This window comes from Hydractinia symbiolongicarpus, chromosome 13 (assembly GCF_029227915.1).
Source record: "Hydractinia symbiolongicarpus strain clone_291-10 chromosome 13, HSymV2.1, whole genome shotgun sequence".
NCBI classification, from domain to species: Eukaryota; Metazoa; Cnidaria; class Hydrozoa; order Anthoathecata; family Hydractiniidae; genus Hydractinia; species Hydractinia symbiolongicarpus.
In genome coordinates this window covers 15991360-16011831 of record NC_079887.1, presented here as the reverse complement: position 1 = coordinate 16011831, position 20472 = coordinate 15991360, and the positions used below count along the sequence as shown (strand labels likewise).

General features: G+C 32.8%; 1 protein-coding gene across 1 annotated transcript; it reads right to left on the bottom strand.

Moving 5' to 3' along the window:
• Positions 1 to 3442: 3442 nt before the first annotated feature.
• LOC130623550 (beta-adrenergic receptor kinase 2-like) lies at positions 3443 to 20472 on the bottom strand. The gene is made up of 23 exons (XM_057439044.1): positions 20282 to 20472; positions 17175 to 17251; positions 16786 to 16859; positions 16166 to 16267; positions 15949 to 16023; positions 14694 to 14755; positions 14562 to 14613; positions 13686 to 13777; positions 12367 to 12454; positions 11756 to 11837; positions 11558 to 11610; positions 10886 to 10963; positions 10687 to 10781; positions 10329 to 10436; positions 9767 to 9833; positions 9331 to 9431; positions 8954 to 9020; positions 7726 to 7821; positions 7487 to 7562; positions 6982 to 7059; positions 6534 to 6661; positions 5683 to 5808; positions 3443 to 4068 (listed from the first exon to the last, which is right to left on the bottom strand). The coding sequence occupies exons 1-23, from the start codon at positions 20392 to 20394 to the stop codon at positions 3910 to 3912; spliced, it is 2049 nt and encodes a 682-aa protein (XP_057295027.1). The 5' UTR covers positions 20395 to 20472; the 3' UTR covers positions 3443 to 3909.

Genomic DNA, 20472 nt, shown 5'->3' with positions numbered 1-20472 from the left:
GTTGGTCGTTTTTCATTCACTTTCGTGTAAAGTATTGCGCCCTTTTTCATTATGTCAAGTTTCCCGACTCCCATTTAAACAGAGTCGAATAATTTCGACGTCAATTTCTTAACAAGACGCACGATTCACACAAGTCAGATGAAGTCAAAGACGCCAAGTATTCCGATGAGTTCCACAGTTTACACAAAGTCGGACGAAGTTTAGGGATATACAGCTCTGTCTCTATAGTGATACTAATGTAAACAAGAAGCCCTGCGGTTTAAAGATTTCCGCCATTAGCAATAATCTGAAAATGTACTCAACTTTGAAGAGGACTGAGTAACATCGGGGCACAAAATCATTGAATATTCTAAAATTTTAAAATTTAATTTTTGATTATTATTGTAACTAGTTCATAGTTAACTTAACTTACATAAACTTCATTTCTCTATTAGAACAATTTTAAAATAAAAATAAAATAAGAAAAACGGCAAGGCTGAAAATTTATCTATTCTCTCTTTTTTTCTCTGGAAAACAGCTTGGAAAATATCTTAAAGCTGGCAGCAAATTTTTTTTAACATAATCAGTTACGAAAGGTTATTTTCAGACTACATATTCTTATTATTGAATTTCCGCGCCCGAAGGCGTAGGAAATTCTTTAAAACCGTCGTTTTTTTCTTTTGGAGCATTTTTTGAGAAAAAATCGACCCTGGGATTTCACGTTGACGGACACAGATGCAAACTTCGTACCCAAGCTCATGAAAATTGCACAAATGACCAACATGAAACTTTGCACGAATGACCAACATGAAACTTTGCACGAATGACCAACATGAAACTTTGCACGAATGACCATCATATTACAGTAAAACATTTAAATTGTTGTAAAACAGGTTTGAAAAAAAAATGTGCAAGTATCCACGATCTTCAAATTTGTAAATACAAGAGAACCTTCCTTGGTCGAATAGTCTTTGACTTTCTTCTCCATATACCAAGTAGATGTACTTTTTTTGCAGCGACACTGTGAAGTGATGGACAGTCATGAGCGATGCTACTGTTAACTACTAGTACACAGTTGAAGTCGAAGAAGTTTCTTTATATATATTTTACGTTTTCGTAAATGCTACAAAATTCTGTTTCTTGTATATTTTTTACTAACCTACTAACTTAAACGATAGTCCCAAAAAAATAAACTTTTCTCGTAAAAAATAAATAATTTTTTTTAAAATTTATAAAGCTCATCGCTACATAATCGCCATTTTGGATTTTTGCTTCCCGAAAAGGCTGTCCAAAAGCAGATTAAAAGGTTGTATATTTAATATTCTTCACATACGGAAATGAAACATGCAACTTCGGTTCGAGTAGTACGCTTAAAGTGAAGAGAACTAGGTCTGAATAAATGAGGATACGTCACATCGTGCAGAAAGTCCATGAGCTCAGCAGCACACCTTCTAAAAGTTTGTTTACATACTGTTTACATTGTTCTTTGATAAGACGTCTTGTAATAATGACGAAGATTATAACTTAGAAAACATAGAATCGGATAATTCTCTTCATGAAAAAGACTTTACAAAGCTACAGCCACACGACTTCGAACCTCTTTTGTCTCACAAGGGAGAAATTAATAATGACGAGGTGTCTTTTATGACGAGGTGTCTTTTACTAACTCAAAGCAACGTTCTTAGCAAAATATTTTCTTTTTTTTACATTCTTTTCGTTTTCGTCAAAAAAATTTCTCATTTGCTTCAGTAAAAAATCTTTCTTAATTTACAAGCCAATTTATTTTTATTTCACAATTCAGCAATATTTTTCCTCACTTTGATCGCGTTCACTAGCTAAAATGGCATTTTTACAAAGTTGGAATGTATTTTAATATGGAAGTTTATTTCCTGAAGATCTCTTTTAAAAGAACTATCTGTGAAGTGCTCCAAACAAATATAAAAAATTTGATCGCTTGGTAGATCACATGTACGACGTATTTTGTTTAGCCATGTTTGTCAGAGTTCTTTCTTTTTAACAGACTGAGTTCTTTACACTTCTCTGATCGATTGGTACATCGAAACGCAGAGCAACTAACCATTTTTTAAAGATTTAAACGTAAATTACATACAAAAAGCGATTTAAATGTAAGCTATAGGCCTTGAACATGAACATTCTCTGCGCTCGCTTAAACTTTCTGCACGATGGGATGTCATTATTTATAATCGGGTCCAGTCCTAAATGAAATCGCGCTTGTCTGTTTTTTTAAGAGAAAAAAATTGAATATGGGAAGGCTAGTACAACAATTTTAAATAAGGAAAACAAGTGAAGTAAGTTTTTTTTTATTTTTTATGCTTTTCTGAGTACATATAAAACAAAAAAAGAAAAAAGTGATTTTTACTGGAGTTCCCCTTTAAAGTTTCAGTGGTACCAGAATTAACAGAAAAAAATCTCCTCAGTTGATATGGTTTCTGATAACTTACCCTTTTCTTTTGTACAAGTCCTGTTCTTGTGCAAATTTAGACCATGGTGTATTTCACACAAGCACGCAAACACTTCGGAAAATGGTTAACTGATGAGGGCATGCGCACATTTTGAGTTGAAATTTGATTTTTACCCTGGGTAAAATTTTGGACCATATTCCCACGCTAAGGATAACAACTTGTTATAGTGTATGAGGCAATCGAACCAAATCTATATTTAAATTTCTAACAGACGAAAATCGTTCACAACACACAGTGACGTAGCAACAAAAATGGCGAGTGAGATATTAGGCTGATGTACACTAAACTTTAGAACGACACATGACAAAATCCCAAAAGACAACTTCACTTTTCGTTATGACTCTGAAATTTAAGTATTCTTCGTCCCAAAAAATTTTTGAGTGTAAATCTGCCTTTATAAATATAAAGCAACGTAGAGAAAAATAATTTACAGGTAAAAAAAAGCGAAAAAAAATAAATAACCGTTGAATTTTCTGTGTATACCTAAAAAAAAATCGTGAGGTACAAGATCAAAAAGTCGTGTCCGTACGAAAAGCTTCTGCGAAGGAGACTGAGACTACGATTTAGATTTTTAATATCAGCAAAGGAGAATGACATGTTTCAATATAAAAAGCAAGTGCTGAAAAATCTTTTAGCACTAGCATTCCGACTTAGATTTTGTTATGTATAGCGAAGAATGAACAAAGAATTTATCTTGAAGATGATCACATTAAACAATAATAACAACAATAGCAACAACAATAACAACGAAAAATAGATTATATGAATTCGAAATATTTCAAAATGCACGTGGTAATAAATTAACACAGAATACGACAAGTCAATCAGAGTTCTTGGATGAGTGAGACTAGTGAATCACGGTTTCTGAACATTTGGATAAGCAAGTAAAACAAATCCTTGACTTCAAGAGCGATAGAGTAAAAGGAGCCTTCGGCATACACTTGGCTACGCTTAATCGACAGAAAAAATAAATCATTCAATACAAGATGGAAGATCCGTGTATTCCAAATAAATTACATATACATGCAACAAAAAAAAGAAGTGTGTTTTACACAGATGCAGTGAAGCGAAACGTTCTTCCGCGCAACATCAAATTTGTTAATCATTAATTTCTATACGCATAAAAATTCCCAGTTAATCAGCGTCCTGTGTCGTTCTTGCTATGTTGACACCGAGTTTGTTTGTTATTTTCTAGTATCATTGACTAACTGCGTTTAGCATCTACAGCACCATTATTATTTGAAGAAATCAGTTAAAAAAAATCCTTCTAAGCTCATTGGAATTTTAATTTAAAATTTGTGAGAATAGGGTTTTGCTCCCAAAAATACACTTGCATCGGTGATTAACAGCTAAAAACACAGTGATAACGTCGCACAAGCCCAACCAATCGTAATGCTGCAGCCGACTATATAACAACAGATTTTACTAAATACAGGCCGTTGTGTGTTTAACGCACTGAAGAATCAAGTTCCTCGCGACTGGACTGAGAGGCTAAATTTTTACTGCTATTTGAAGTCAATATTTTCGCTCCTGTACGTATGTGTATTTGAGCTTCTTCAAAAGACTTGTTGATTTCTTTAAACCATTCATTATATTCCGTTACACTCTAAACAAACAAACAAACAAGTATAAGTCTCATGGACAATAAAAATGTTCTTCAAAGTGAAGCCAATGTTTAAGCGAGGGTGTTAAGCTAACCACTTCGGAGTAAATAGCGAAAATTTCATAAAAAGAAACGACGACGCAAAAATCAGTCAAGAAAATGAGATAAAAAAGAACTATACGATGGCCAATGCTTTGTCACTACCTACCAACAACCATGGACATACGTTATTGGATAGGAGGGCGGAATTTTGAAGTTCGTAACCACAAGCTGTTTATTTGTCAATGTTCAGGCAGGACATTGGATCTTAGGTTTTTTGGTTAGTTCAAACATCTTAAAAGGTTATATTTTCTGGCGTCAGCACGCTTTAAATCTCTGATTTTTCGTACCTTTCCGGATTCCATAATTCGAGCATTTTCTACGTGGATTACACCATGCAATAATTCCCCTTTTCTTTTTCTTTCCTTCATAGGGGCACAATCAAAACAAATCTTTTTGAGTTTTATGGTTACTCAAATCCATCAATGACGCGAAATCGGAGAGATACAAGATGTTAGTATTAGGATTGTAATAATTATTATCATAATAAGTTGTCAACGGTCCCAGAAGGATAAGAATAAAACATAACGTCTTCAATTTTTGTGAGTTACTTTTATAAAGTGGAACGAAACTTATTGTAATGTTTCACCACGCACGTGATTCGAATGTAAAAAAAACACATTTGAGCGTTGGAATTCTGGAATGTTTTAAAAATGGAGCAAAAGTTCCAGTTACGACGGTGTAATTTGGTTCAAGGGACGAGAAGAATGGTTCCACTTACCCGAAAAAATTAAGAGAATTTAATGATGCAAATTCCAGAGAGCGAACTGCAATTTCTCTTTTTATAACCTCGAATAACCATAGAACTCCGCGGAAATCAAGTTTCGTTATTTTTTAGGAATGGGACATTGTGGAAAATTTTGAGATTTTAGTGACAATTTGACAGCAGGGTACAGCAGGGGTCCAGGCGCTGTATGCCACCTGTCCCCAAATAAAAAATCTAAGTAATATTTTTTATTTTCTACCAAGAAGTGTTTCTATCACTGCATGAAAAGATGTTATCCAACCAGAGAACCTACAGGCTATCTCACTAAATACTTCGATTAACGAAATCAGTACGTAACAAGCAGGGCCGAAATAGCTGTTTTGCGTGTTTCAAGACTCTAAAAATGTGTTGGCTTCCAGAAGCTTCGCCCCTGGATTGTGGGGACAGGTGGCATACAGCGCCTGGACCCCTGCTGTACCCTGCTGTCAAATTGTCACTAAAATCTCAAAATTTTCCACAATGTCCCATTCCTCCAGAACCACAAATAAACTTGAAAATTTTGCTTTTCTGACGAACAGGCTTGTAATTGTACGAACATATCACCTTAGTAAAAATAAATCTTGTAATGCAAGATTCTTGATCCTCGACGTTTTTATTTTCGGGACTAAAAAAGCCCCCGTATTGTATTTTGGACAGTTTGCTTTATAGGGAAGTTTATGTGTACGTCGTATACTTGTCGGTTAGAAACTTTGCAGGGTGTATGTTTCAAGACGCATTTCAATTAGCGCAAAAAGTAAAGAGGTGGTTCTTACATCTGCTCGTAGTACGAGACTTTCTCGCTGATCTTTAAGGATTATCTTGATACAGTTGAAGCCTTTGTAGTTCGTTTCATCCACGTATTGTATGTCTTCTAATGGTAGCAGAATTTTTTGCGAGTTCTAAACCAGACAGAGATGTTTACAAATAAAAATAGAGTCCGATGCTGCAACAAATGGGGTGTACCCAGTCAATGCAGACAGCCAGAAACAGACTGTCTGTACGACAATTACTTTAGGTTTTAAAATTATTTTTTGCCATAATTCACCGTATTTCAAGCGTATGTACTCACACAGGTAAAACATGTCAAAAATTCTAAGGTATAACCAATGCGAACGCTAAACCAAGAAACACCTAGGCAGTCAAACTTATGGTAAAGAAGTATGTAAAAAGCAGCAAACACAACGAAAAATAGGAGACAACGCATCTTTACTAAATAAAAATGTTTTGAAGATTCCTGCAGAGGATGATGAATGTTTATTGAGAGATCAAACTTTTGATTTTTTTAGTTTAATCTCATAACATTTATAAGCAGTAAAATTTCCAACAACAACAAAAATAACAACAACAACAATAACAACAACAACGAAAGATAACAACAGCAACAAAAATAACAGTAAAACCACCAAACAAGCTCTATTTAGGATAACAACCTTCCTCGATAACATTCGATTCAATGAAAAAATAACTTCAATAGTCGCTCCCTGGATCAGCAAAAATAAAAACAAGAGAGTCACTGGATGCATAATAAGCAAGGAACGTTTCAAATATACGTCTAAACAAATTTTAAAGATTCAGATTTACTACAACTTTGAACTAAGACACACAAAAAAAAATTAAAACTTACTGACTGCTCGCCTCTGTATTCCAAACGATTGGGAAATAAGTAAAAATATTTCTTTGTCCAAACTGAACCGAAGGGACCGCCTAATTTGTGCAAGTACCCATGCAACAAACAGTCGCCATTTTGAACATCTAATAACAAACAAACATAAATTCAAGCATCAAAAAAAGTTGTTTAAACTTTAAGCAGAGTTAAAAAAATGTTTTTTATATTTTATTCTTATTTATATTTGTTTTTTGTTCGTTTATTATTATCGAAATTTAGAATCGTTTGAGGCTTATTTACATTTTCACTGCCTTAACACCAGCTGTGGTGCAATTCGGTAACAATAACCGCAAGCTTTAAAATCATAGCAAAAGCGACACAAAAATCAAACTTTACTATCTGCCAAGATTGATGCCTTTATTATCTGATTTACACACAAACACACACACACACACACAAGACTTACCTAAAGCTAGGTTATGTTTGGTACGTTTCTTTGATTCCATACGCTCAGTTTCTTGGTTAACTACATCAAAAACGGTTTCTAAATGAAAGAAAAAAGTAAGAAATTCAAACATTAACAAAAAAATAAAAATGACAACTTACTACTTATAATAAACTAAAGGCCGTAGAAAAAAGCTAAAATGGTGGATCAGGAGTGACAGAAGCAAAATTTTGAATTTCTACTCCCTTTTTATCGACACTAGACACTAAAAGACAGACATTCTATCAGTTAAAAACAGCCAACCATTTTTTTAAGATTTAGTTTACAATGGATCTTAAAATACTGATTTTTTTCCAACCAAGTAACGCTTTTAGCTGTCTTAATTGCATGTGATGGCAAATTTTTGAAAATCAAATGCACGGAGATTTAGATCTAGTTTTTTCTTCCTTCTGGTAAACACCGCGTCTCAAAAACATAAAGATAACGAGTCCCTGAAATGTTGTACAAAAGTTATAAAAATACCAACCTGCTATCTCTTGTTGCCATCTCTCAGAGTTTACATAGCTAAAATTTTTGTACAGTCCTTGATCACTATCAGCAAGCTAGTAATACAGAAATAAATGAAATAAAAAAAAGCCAAATAAACCAACAACAAAACAAAAACAAAACGGAAGAACAATAAATGACAAACGTATAACGCAATACATGTTAGGAGGAAAAAATAACAACACCATCTAAAAATAGAAAATCACTATGACGTCATACCTTAACACCCTTTACGTCATCCTCGTCAAAGGAACCGATATCAAACGCATCAGCTGCATTCACTTCTCCTCGAGGAGGTATTAAAGGTGGTTTAAGCTGAAAGAAGAAAAGTGTAAAGTGGAGAGAGCAGTTCATACTTTTGAAAGTGGAGAGAGCAGTTCATACTTTTGAAAGTGGAGAGAGCAGTTCATACTTTTGAAAGTGGAGAGAGCAGTTCATACTTTCGAAAGTGGAGAAAGCAGTCCCAACTTTCGAAAGTGGAGAGAGCAGTTCATAGTTTTGAAAGTGGAGAGAGCAGTCCCAACTTTCGAAAGTGGAGAGAGCAGTTCATAGTTTTGAAAGTGGAGAGAGCAGTCCCAACTTTCGAAAGTGGAGAGAGCAGTCCCAACTTTCGAAAGTGGAGAGAGCAGTCCCAACTTTCGAAAGTGGAGAGAGCAGTCTATACTTTTGAAAGTGGAGAGAGCAGTCCCAACTTTCGAAAGTGGAGAGAGCAGTCCCAACTTTCGAAAGTGGAGAGAGCAGTCTATACTTTTGAAAGTGGAGAGAGCAGTCCCAACTTTCGAAAGTGGAGAGAGCAGTCCATACTTTTGAAAGTGGAGAGAGCAGTCCCAACTTTCGAAAGTGGAGAGAGCAGTCTATACTTTTGAAAGTGGAGAGAGCAGTCCCAACTTTCGAAAGTGGAGAGAGCAGTCCCAACTTTCGAAAGTGGAGAGAGCAGTCTATACTTTTGAAAGTGGAGAGAGCAGTCCATACTTTTGAAAGTGGAGAGAGCAGTCCCAACTTTCGAAAGGAGGCACGAATACGTTTTTTTTTATCTGATCTTGCTTAACAATGTGTATAATGTGACTGGGATGGACACTTTGTCAGGCCGCTGGAGACCCTATCTGTACGTTTCCCTGCTACTGAGCGTCCATACCTGCTGCGTAGCAGTTGTTTGATTGCAAATTCAATCCGAATTTTACATGGAACTTCAAATCGAATCAGAATTTTAGATTGAATTTCAGATCCAAGCAAAATTTTAGATAGAACTTCATTAAAAGAACTGATTACTGAATTAACAGTTATAATTATTTTCTAAGAATAAAAAAATATCCAGGTACAACGTTTTTCACATTGTTAAAGTCCTTGGATAAAGTTAACAATTCTATTGGGATAATATGGCTTCGCACTTTATGACCTGTAAATGTGAAAATAAAATATTAAGCATCTTGTTGCTATGACAACTAACCTTCTGCAGTTCGACCTGTTTCCATTCGATACCACTGAAGAATTTATGTTCTTTCACCTCGTCGGCTCTAAAACCAAAATTATGGGCAACATCATAACAGTAAACTATTAAGGAATCAGTATGTCAAGCAAGTCAATACATATTCAAAAATTATTTGCTAAATATTCAAGGCTCAAAGGACTTAATTTTTTAGAAAATGTTTGGGCAACATTTTTTAGTTTATCAATCATGCAAATAAGAAATTACAAAGATACCCACAATAGTAACATTTTCTCGCCAAAAAAATCCTTTGTTAAAATCATTAACATAAGTAAAAACAAAAATATGTAGGTTGTCTATAAGTGACAACAACACGTAAACATAAAAAGCTCTCTCACCCTCTTCCACCACAACCAAGTCTACTCGGAACGCTCCTCTGTAGCAAGCCACCAAGTAAAGATTTCATATTCGTTGAGAACTCATCAGGAAATTTTACATCCTATAAAAATGCATACTTACATTTTTATTTTTTTATCCTATCTTAGTAACTAGGCCATTACCTTTTCCCAACATTGTGTTCATCATACCAATTCATTACACTATCTTAGTAGATAGGCCATTACTTTTTCCACACATTGTATTCATCATACCAATTCATTACAATATCTTAGTAGATAGGCCATTACTTTTTCCACACATTGTATTCATCATACCAATTCATTACAATATCTTAGTAGATAGGCCATTACTTTTTCCACACATTGTATTCATTATACCAAAAGCGGATGTATTTTGTTAACGGGAAGACATACAGTAGCTACATACGGTACATACCATTGTTAGTGTCATCTTGTCAATCTCGTGTTTATCTTTCGTCTTTTGTTGGCGAAATGGACTATGACTAAAAATACAACATGCACATAAATATGGATGTTCAAAAAAAATTCTACAGGGAATGATAGTTTTGCTGAAAGTAAGTCTATTTTACACTTAAATAGAAATACAGATATTTATTTCCTCAGGACGCAACTCTATTTCAATGGAAACAGGAAGTTTCACATTCCCATAAAGCGTGATTTAAAACTAAAGTTGACTAGTAAAGAGCAAAAACTATAAATATCACTGTGTGTCCAAATTTTGTTGACATTTACATTTCTTTATTTCTTGCTACTATTACTTCACGTGTTATGTAGTATAATTTAAAGACAGAGAGTTGGTCATGTGTTTTAGTTATAGGCGATAACAAATACCAGCTGTTTAAAAAGCAAATTGTAAACCCGAAAAAATGGGTGTGGTAGGCATGGATGAATGGGTGGGAGAATCCATCCACGTTAATCCAGCTTCAGAGCTCTGTACGGCTAGGCTGTACCTAGCTTAAAAAAATTGGTTAACCTACCCTCTTAATAATTTATATAACATGCAACCAAGTGAAAACCAGTCAGCTGATGAATCATATGCTATTGACTTCTGAAGGACTTCTGGTGCCATGTAACCATGTGTACCTCTAAATAATAAAGTCTTGGAAATCAGGTGAAAAGCACACTTTATCAGCCTCATCAAAACTAGATTTTAAGACTGATCAAGATTGTGAAAAAATATGGGCTTACATAGATATGCATGTTTTATATCAAAAAAGATAATATTAAACTTAATATTGTGATATTATTGGGTAAGATAAAAAAAAATGGCGTCGAACAACAAACAAGCAAGAAAAAGAACAAGAAAAAACAACTTCTTCTCTGAAAACTACTTACACACAAGCGTGTGGTTTCTTTTTGGAAAAATCACAGGCTAAACCAAGATCTGATATCCTGACATGTCCACTCTCATCCAGCAAGATGTTGGCGGGCTAAAAAAAAGCATTTGTCAATAAGTCAGTGTTGTAAAACTTGTGGAGGAAAGTGAATAAGTGAGTTTAAAATTATGTGTGTGTTTTTAAAATAACAACCCTACTTTCAAATCTCGATAGCAGACGAATCTTTTGTGCATATGTTCTAAACCAAGCATGACCTCTGCTGCATAAAATTGTGTCTAAAATACAGAACAAAGAAAAACATGGCTGACATAAAACAGATAAATGGATGAATGGACAAATGAAAAAAGGAACGAACAAATAAACAAACAAGATATGGATACATATTTTATATAAACTTTAAATATTGCAGAATTAGAAATAATGTTTTGCTTATGACCATCAGCAGCCATATTTAACATACTTTGACTAAACTTCAAAGCTTTATAATAGAGTCCTCTTAACCATGTAAGTTTTTGTAATTTCAACTATTCACAATTTTGAGGCTGAGCTGCCTACAAAGAAAAATAGCGAACTGTCACTCTCTTAAAAATTTATCTGTACTGCACTTGCTTTCACAACCCGATCCTTAATTTTTATTTCAGACCTGTATCAAAACAAGAATTAACTGATCTTATTTTTCCAGAACATTCACCCAAAATATGTTCAAATGGTGCTGGTTATCTATGTGTTTAATTCCTATCAATGAATTTGTGTTAGTGATTTTTAAGTCATGTTTAGGCTGACAACACTATGTTTATAAAAAATGAATAGGGTTTTAAATTGACAAGAGTTTAAAACTGATAAACACTACACGTGATAGAAGTACTTACACTGCTTTCGTCAAAAACGCCATGTTGTGTCAAGTGATAATGTAAGTCGCCACCTAAATGCACCAATCAACATTTTGTAACAATTTTGTTCCAATTAAAAGTTATTACTATCAAAAATTTAAGGTTTTTATATTCAAAACATGTTTTTACATATTGGTATCATAAATATCTGGAATATGAAAACATAAAAAAACCTACCGTTCATTAAGTCTAATATGAAGCAGAGTTTATCTGGTGTGTGAAAGGAGTACGTCATGCATACTATAAATGGGTTGTTCACCTAGAAGAAATAGAAAAGAAAGTAGAATTACTAAAAATAGAAAACAGAACATAGGTTAAAACATTTGAGAAGAAATTAAGGCTTCAGAATAGATTAGGTAGACTTTTTAGTGCTAGTTTCAAATTGCAAACATCAAACTACATTCCTTAAATCATTCCATCTGCAAACACAATAACAGTGAAGATACAGGTAATTAAAGCTGAGAAAGTTTCCAGGCATTAAAAAAGTCCACTCTACTATCCAGGTCAATCCAGGTCAAAAAGCAGGGTTGCCACTCCCATAAGTGTTATTTTTTTGTTGGGCTAGAGTGATTGTAATTTGTAGTTTTAGTTCACAAAAAAAACCCTTTTAAAATGCAGACTACATTAATAATAATAAGGCTATGTCAGCACTTCTTTTGCAGACCTGAATTTAAAAAACTGTCAATTCTATACAGATTTTTTATATTCTTCGTGTAGACAAAGTGTGAATTTAGGATTAAAAAAAAACCTTAACAGGGCCAGCCTTTTTGTCTTGTTCAAACACCTACCATGGAGAGCATAATTCTTTCATTTAGTGCTAAAGTTTCGCCTTGCTTTAATTTAATTCGTTTTTTATCAAGAGACTTTAGTGCATACCTATAAGAAAAAAGACACAAAAAATTAATACAATAATTGATTTCCGCCAGCAAAGGCGGAATCCTGAGGAGATAGAGAGATAGAGAGATAGATAGAGACAGCACAGCTAGGCTGGACGGCCGAAACTTATCCAGGCTAAAGTTTTAATCCTCGTTTTGACAGATTATATTCTGAGAACGAGGCAAAAATGAGTTTTATGCCAATAAGAATCCTAACAGTGCAACAGATTGTTTTATTATCCAATGAACAATACTTTATTAAAGTTTATATGCTATCAAAAGTTAAAGCTTATGCAGTGTAGCATAATGAATATCGTCTTATAATGCGCCATCTTTGATGTTATGTCATTTCTTTTTGTACAATTTTTCAAGCACGTAGACTAAAGCTATATTCAGCAGAACTAATTAATTATTCATGAATGTTTATTTTTATTTATTGAGTTGTATTTTAACATTGCAGGTTAGTTAAGGCCAGGATTCACTTGTATAATATCATTAAATATATTCTATAATACAGTTATAATTTTTCTACAATATACTTATAATTTGTTAAAATATCTTATAATTTCATTTGATTTCATCATCGTTGCAACAACAACGCTAGCAGATAATAGATCTATTGTAACACAAACAAAAAGCATTCGAAACCAGATCACCAACAATATTATTAAAATCAAACTTGTTTGATTTTATTCAAATATTATAGCCATGCAGCAAATTATGAGGTTATGACGCACATGTCAGGTGTTGAAATTATACATAATATAGCTATATTATAAGAAATTATAAGAAATTATAACTCTATTTTAAACATATTTTAAGAAATTATATTGATATTATAAGTGATATTTCAGTGATATTGTACAAGTGTATCAGTCCCTTTACAATAATAATTGAGAATACTCAATGATTTATTTACCCCATAATTCTCCGTTTTCAAGATCAACTTCAAATTTTAAAATCTTTTAGGCTAATGGCGGAAATCTTCAAGCCCCTGGGCTTCTTGTTAGGGATTAGTTTCAAGTAATTGCGAAAAAATTGCAAGACGGTCACAGGCTGGCAACTAGTTCTTACTTTTTTAATAGAAAAATGGATTAAATTTCCTTGTATATATCATCAATAAAAAGATTAGTGGCTTGAGGACTGTTTTGTCTACTGTTAAAAATAACAAAGCATTGATAAAAAATTAAAATTATAAATATGGTCATCAAAAGCAAACACAACTTGCTTACATTTTTCCAGTATCTGCTTTCCTACAACCGTATACTTCCCCAAATCCTCCTCTCCCAATGATACGATGGACACTGAAGTCATTCATTGTTAACTGAAAAGAAAAGATACAGGAACAATAAAATGAGTTATTTCTTCTGATTTGAGTTCATTGACTATTTTTAGATATGTGCACCAATTTATTAGTGTGGCTTAATGTGTTTTTAAAAGTTTAAGAGATTCTAGGCGTAATAAACAACATAGTATTGTCTCTTAGTTAGGCTGGCACATTAATTTTGTGTACTACGTAAAAGACATCCAATTTTAATTGAGAAAAATTAGGAGTGCATATTGCCAAATAAATTTAATATGCAAATATATCAGCTAGTTTGTAAATTACTTATTGATTTAAGATCATTGATTTTTTGACAGGCTTACTTGAGGGGTGATAAAGTTACAAAAGAAAGACAAAAATATATTACAAGAACGATTCTGAAGCAGCAGAAAAATCAACAAAATAATTGTTTTTTTATTCAAAAAATACAAAGGAATATGGTACAGGTTCAAGAACTGACTTTGTCTATGCATGCAATTAAATCTAATTAATATAATATAATAAATACCATATACAAACTTTTACTGATAATGAAAGTAAGTAAACATATAAACATTTAGTTCTACTGGTAATACTGACCAATGCTCAGTCCACGCCAGGCAAAACCTCCTCCCAGTAAACTGGCTTGTCCCCCCACCTCCTAGGCAAAACCAAATTATTTTCCTCTAAATTCATAGTTTCCTGCACCCCTAACCCCCAGGTTTCAATCATGGCGGAAAACTATGACAAACAAAAATAATTTTTCTCTTTTTTAATAAACGTAAAAACATATCTTGTTACTTACATGAAGGTTAAGTTCTAGATTCTTCCATTGCAAATACCGTACATATTTTTCACTAAAACAAATTTAATCACAAAATAGTTTCAAAATACAGTCTGCCTAATACATTAGTCTAGTTGGGATACAAAGTTTTACCTTTTTAAAAATTTAGTGAAGACTCTACCACGAAGACTATCTCTAATTTCTTTGTCATAAGGCTAAAAAGAAAAAATATTTTTCAAACATTTGCAGTGTCATTGTGATAGTGCTTTAACATGGATATGACATCAATTCCTTGTGAGATTTTGCTACAATGGCTGCATTTTTGTCACATGAAGTCACATCACTAAAAATAAACATCCAGAGCAATTGACCAAAATGAATACAGGGGAAGATTCAGAAATTTCTTCAAGTCAGTAAAAATCTTAGCAGAACAAACAATGTTCAGGGCATCAAATTTATCCAAGGCAAGCAGGGCATTTTGTAGTAAATGGTGCTGGTAATTGGTCTGCTGCTCAAGAATTTAAAAGAAAAAAAATATTTGTTCAGGTAAAATTTGTTGCATGTTTTTGATTGCAGTCATTTTATACTAGGTACACGCAATTTGAACTTTCAACGTTTATTTGGTTAGATCCTAACTCTGGAAATGTGCTAATTGTTGCTAACATCAGCCATTTTTCTCACAGTAAATCATTCAAACAGAAATCTCAACTTTGCCATGTTAAACTTATAATATTGCTGTATTTGTCCCTGTTTCTATGAGGAGAATAAGATATAACAGCTGTAGTTGTTAAGTTCTATCTTTTCACATATTTATAGTTTTTAAGGATTCAAAAGACATCAGCCCCTTGCTGGTTTTTTACACGTTCAATTGATCTGCCTCTTAAATAGATGCAGGACTTCTATGCAAAAAATCTTGGTTTTCGTGGTTCTAATCACAGCAAATAAGTTGCACTGCAAATTCTTTATGTAAGACAACATAAAAATCAAAACTTTTACTGATTTCCATAATTAATTTGGATTGATATGCTAAGGTAAATTTTTGTTTATTAAATAAATGTCTCAGATGTTTCATACATTATGTGACATGCTTTTATGGCAAACTCTGTTTAGCATATTCAACTTCAATTTTAACCAACAGACTATTTAAGGAGAGGTAGGTGATACTACATGCACATGTGCAGAATGATTTTATTGATGATGTAAAACATTAAATTTATGAGAATCTGACCAGTACAACTAACCTGGAAGCCTAAAATACTTGACATTGCTAACATCGTTATGAGAAAAAAATTAATTAGGCAAGACTGGGTATCACATATTTACTAGTCCTTAACCCATAAAAAAATACAGCTACCATATGGAAAGTTTATTAATGATAATATAGATGCAAACACAAATTTGTACAAACCTCAAACAACCCAACAGGTACTTCACCCTTTACTAAAAGTGCTCGGACATGCTCAATTGCTGAAAATGTGAAAGACTATAAAATAAGAAAATAAAATTACAAACAGTTGACCAGTCAGAGCAGATTTTTATTTTTTTATTAATAAATTCTTAGGCAGAAATCGAAAGGGAAGGTTGGTACAATCTTTGTAATTTGTCTCATTGCACAAACAACTTACATGAGAACAGGACAGTAACTCCTTCATAATGTAGTTATCAAATATTTCACGAGCTCTGCTTAATCTATCTTCGACACTTTGTAAACTTTCATATTCTTTAATCTAATAACGAGAAAAACAATTTAAAATTATTGATTCCTTTTTTTCTCATTGCTACATTCTTCTTTTTAAATTAGTCCTAAATTACCAAGTTAATGTTCGGTTAATAGTTGCATACACTCATGTTTTCCAACCCTTAAAATTGTTTTACCTTTGTGCAGTGCAGTACAATGCATATATTCCTATTTATGAAGATTTTTGATTATATAAATACTACTAAAAATATGAAAAAGATATGTGACATGCTTAATTAGAAAAAGGGTGTAGTTAAATAAAAACTTCAAAATGCAAACATGCCAATAAAAGCAGCATACATTGCCCACTTTGAGCATGTGAAGTACCATACACCTAGCTTTTTTTTCTTTGACAAGACTGAAAGGTTTTCTTGAATTCTCAAAGAGAAGATAGTAATCCGTATGACAGACATCTGAACAAGTTGTTCTCACTAGATCCAACAATGCATTGCATATTACAACAAAAGGTTTTCGAAAATATACAGATATGCTGCATTATATACTTACAGCTTCATAGAATCTTATTTGAGGTACCGGTTCATCGCACTGTTGTTCACAAAATTCTTGAAATAATAAAAAACCTGTAAAAGTAAGAAAAAAGAAAATATAAACTTTACTTCACCCAGCTTCAATATTGCTACATCACTCAAAGCAATTTCAGTTTTTTTTATTGTATTTGTTGAAGACCGATCTTTGACCCAAAACACACGCATAAAATATTGCTTGATCTTTGACACAAAACACACGCATAAAATATTGCTTGTGTTTACCTTCCACGTAGGAGATTTTTTTGTTTATATACTTACAAGGTTGGGTTTGTATTTTTTGCTTGTTTAGTTACAAAAAAAAAACGGTGGAAAGTGACGAAATTTGTGATAAAACATCAACAACCTTACCTAATTTTTGATCAAAGATTGTGTCAAATTTAACTTCTTCTCTGTCTGAAAGGTATTTGTGCATAACACTGTAGACTCTATAAAGAAAAGTAAAATAATATATAATTCTTTTTAGATGCTGGACAAAAATAGTTTAAGTTTAAAAAAAAGTTTTAAAAACTATATATACTTTAATTCTTAGCAGTTTTGTCAAAAACTCTACCATATTCCATTTTAGTTACTACCAATGTGTATTTCGACTTTTTTTAAAAATTATGCTTTTTTAACGTCAACATAGCTGCATTAAACATTTTTGTTAGGATGGACTGCTAACACACTGGCAAAACAGGTCAGCATTCAATTTTCAAACAGTTTGGTTTTTAGGTTTGAAACACTAAATTCTGTCCTAAAAAGAATGAGGGCTAAAAGACCCTAAAACTAGAAAGTGTTATAGAATCTTGATGTGAGGGCTAAAAGACCCTGAAACTAGAAAGTGTTCCAGAATCTTGATGTAAAAAAGCCCTTCAAAAAAAGTCTATAACTTTGCCCACAAATTATAATATATTGGTAGAGTATTGATTAAATTTTGGCATGTTTCAATTAAAATCCGATCTTTTAAAAAATTTAGCTGTAGCTTTACTGGCATTTTTCAAAAAAAAAATTGTTAAACCTTTAAAAATAAAATAACAGATAGATTACAATTTTTACTATTAGAGACTTTTTTTTTATGCTGGTTGCTTGTTAAAATTGATGCTCATACACTTTTGATTGCTTTGTCCAACTTGACATTTAAATAAATGTTCTCAATAAAATTCTTTATTGAGTCAAGATGATGTTGTGCCATGAGATGGACAGTTATACCAAGCATCATATCTCTAACAACTTTGGCAAAATCAAAAGTGCATTGAACAAATTTTTTTGTTTGTGGTACAAACTTATTGCCTTAACAGAGTCTTCCCCACCAATTCACACTGCAACACAATTCTTGCAAGCAGGTAAAGATTGCATTTTTGTCATTTTTTAATTATTATCAAGCACAAAGAGGTAGCATCCAACATTCTAGATGACAAATTGAGCAAGGGTAAAAAGGTTAAGAGGCTCTAGACCAGGGAGCACTTTGAATTTCATTCTGATACTCACAGGAGTATGCCATTGCAACGTGAATCTGAATCAATCCAATATTGGATTTAGATTTGATTGGGTCAAAGCCTGATTCCTGATCTTTTTCACTTGTACATGTTTCAGTTAACACTTCACTTGCTATATTATTATTATTTTATTATTTTCTTTGCTAAATCACGCACAGGTTAATTTTCTCTTTTCAGTTGGCAATTAATACTCAAAAATAAGGACAAAACCCTTTAAATCAAGTCCTAAAACATTTAAACAATAACCTGACATGCTATTATAGTTTATCACTTGGATATTACTCAGTTAAGTTATAATTTGTGACATAAGTGGCAAGTGATATGTCAATAGTATTTTTCCTAAAATAACTTCCAGAAGTGAAGATACTTTTAGTTGACCAACAAAGAACTTAATGGGTTACGTCCTGCAGAAAATTGATATACGAAAAAATTTGCAGTAAATATCTTTGCAGAGATGAAGTTACTCAAAACTTTTTTAACTATATACCATTCTGCATAAAATCTGTACACAAGCTATACACAACAAGAGCTACAATGTTTTCAAAATGCAACTTGATGAATAATTTTACTCACATTCTGATGTTACTAGGCACAAATAATGATACTGTGTTGACACTGTGCTGTTGTCATTTTAAATTCTTAAATCAATTTTTAACTGCATTTATTGGGTTGAGCTTATATCAATCAAAATTAGACTATTCCCAACAAGAAGGCAATAGTCTAAAGGTTTTGGAAAGAATTTAATTGTCCAAAGGGTGGTTGAAATTTACTTAGGGCAATTCCTCCAAATTTGTTTATAAGAATTCCTAGTTACCCACATAAATCATTTTTTCATATGATTTTTAGAATTGGTCCAAAAGTTACAAGTGCAATGCCATGGATTTAATAATCTTTATTGTGTTACATAAATTAACTTTTTAGCAGTTATTTTGCAACTAAAAAATTTGGACTCTAAAGTTCACCTCACTGCATTCACGTGGCAACTGCAAGTATAAGATGGTGTGAAACCAATTCCATTCTTCTCCATTTATGTTTCATCTCACCAATAAGTTATAAACATGGAACAGGGAACCAATTGACAAACTTGCCAATGTCAATTAAACAGAGACTGGTAGGATTGAAAAAAAGAAAGCACACAATTTCAAAAAATTGTACTTTTTATTTTTATTAAACTTTCTATTAAACCTACACAACTTAAAAAAGGTGAAAAAGGGTAGAGTTAACTAATATACAACTTTCTGCACGATAAAATGTTTTAATTTTGTGATGAGAATAATGAACATGCGTAAGTAATTCGCTAGATACAAACTACAAAAATTTATAGAAATTAACATTAAAAAATTATTATTAGACCCATTATTAGACCTATGGTTTTATTTTCTTCGCAAGGGTGGTACTATTTCGCCAGTCTTCATCTTGATAGTTTTGAGAAAATTTACTTCGTAAACCTATTTGTAAACCAATTTACAATATGCTTAAAAATAGGCTTACTAGATTACCCAGCATATCTTGCTTCATTTCTATAAAAATTTAACTGGTGAAATTGTATCTCCTCTGGGTGAACCTTGGGTCTGATGAATGAAGGTTATATGTGATTATTGTATGCTAGTTAAAAAATTAGTGGCAGTGCCTTTTGTACCTTGGGTTTATAATGTATAGTTATGAATTGCCAAAAATCATTTTAACCTATCTATAGCTAGCTAGCTACTAGCCAGTCAGCTATGGTCCTACTCTTTTACTTACTAAACACACGTGCTAAAACCTACGTTTGTACACAATCGCGATCCATCTATTAGCTAGATAAACTAACTGGTTAGCTGAACTCTATCGTACCATATCATATTGTCATTTCGCAATTAACTAACCAGCTAGCTAGCTACCTCTGGCTAGGTTTAGGTAGCAGCTAAGCTGGCTAAAAAGTATATACGCAGAGATAATTGTTGACAATGTGCACTTAAAATGTAGAGAACTGGCACTTACGATGCATCTGGTAGTACTATCTTTTTACTTGCCCTAGCTGCTGGTGTAGATTTAGATTTTTCCATAGCCATTAAATAAGAGACATCGGCCAAGACGGCCTCGAGGTCCGCCATCTTGGACTGTTTTTGTTTTTATTTTGGTTGAAAGTTGAATTCGAATTCCTCGTCCTTCTTCTTGCTAACTTGGCTTTC

Coding starts and splice junctions, on each gene's coding strand:
- LOC130623550 (XM_057439044.1), bottom strand. CDS start 20,394: ATGGCGGACCTCGAGGCCGTCTTGGCCGATGTCTCTTATTTAATGGCT. Junction 11,611..11,755: donor CATATTAGACTTAATGAACG/GTAGGTTTTTTT, acceptor TGGTGCATTTAG/GTGGCGACTTACATTATCAC. Junction 9,021..9,330: donor CTTGGTTGTGGTGGAAGAGG/GTGAGAGAGCTT, acceptor TTTTGGTTTTAG/AGCCGACGAGGTGAAAGAAC.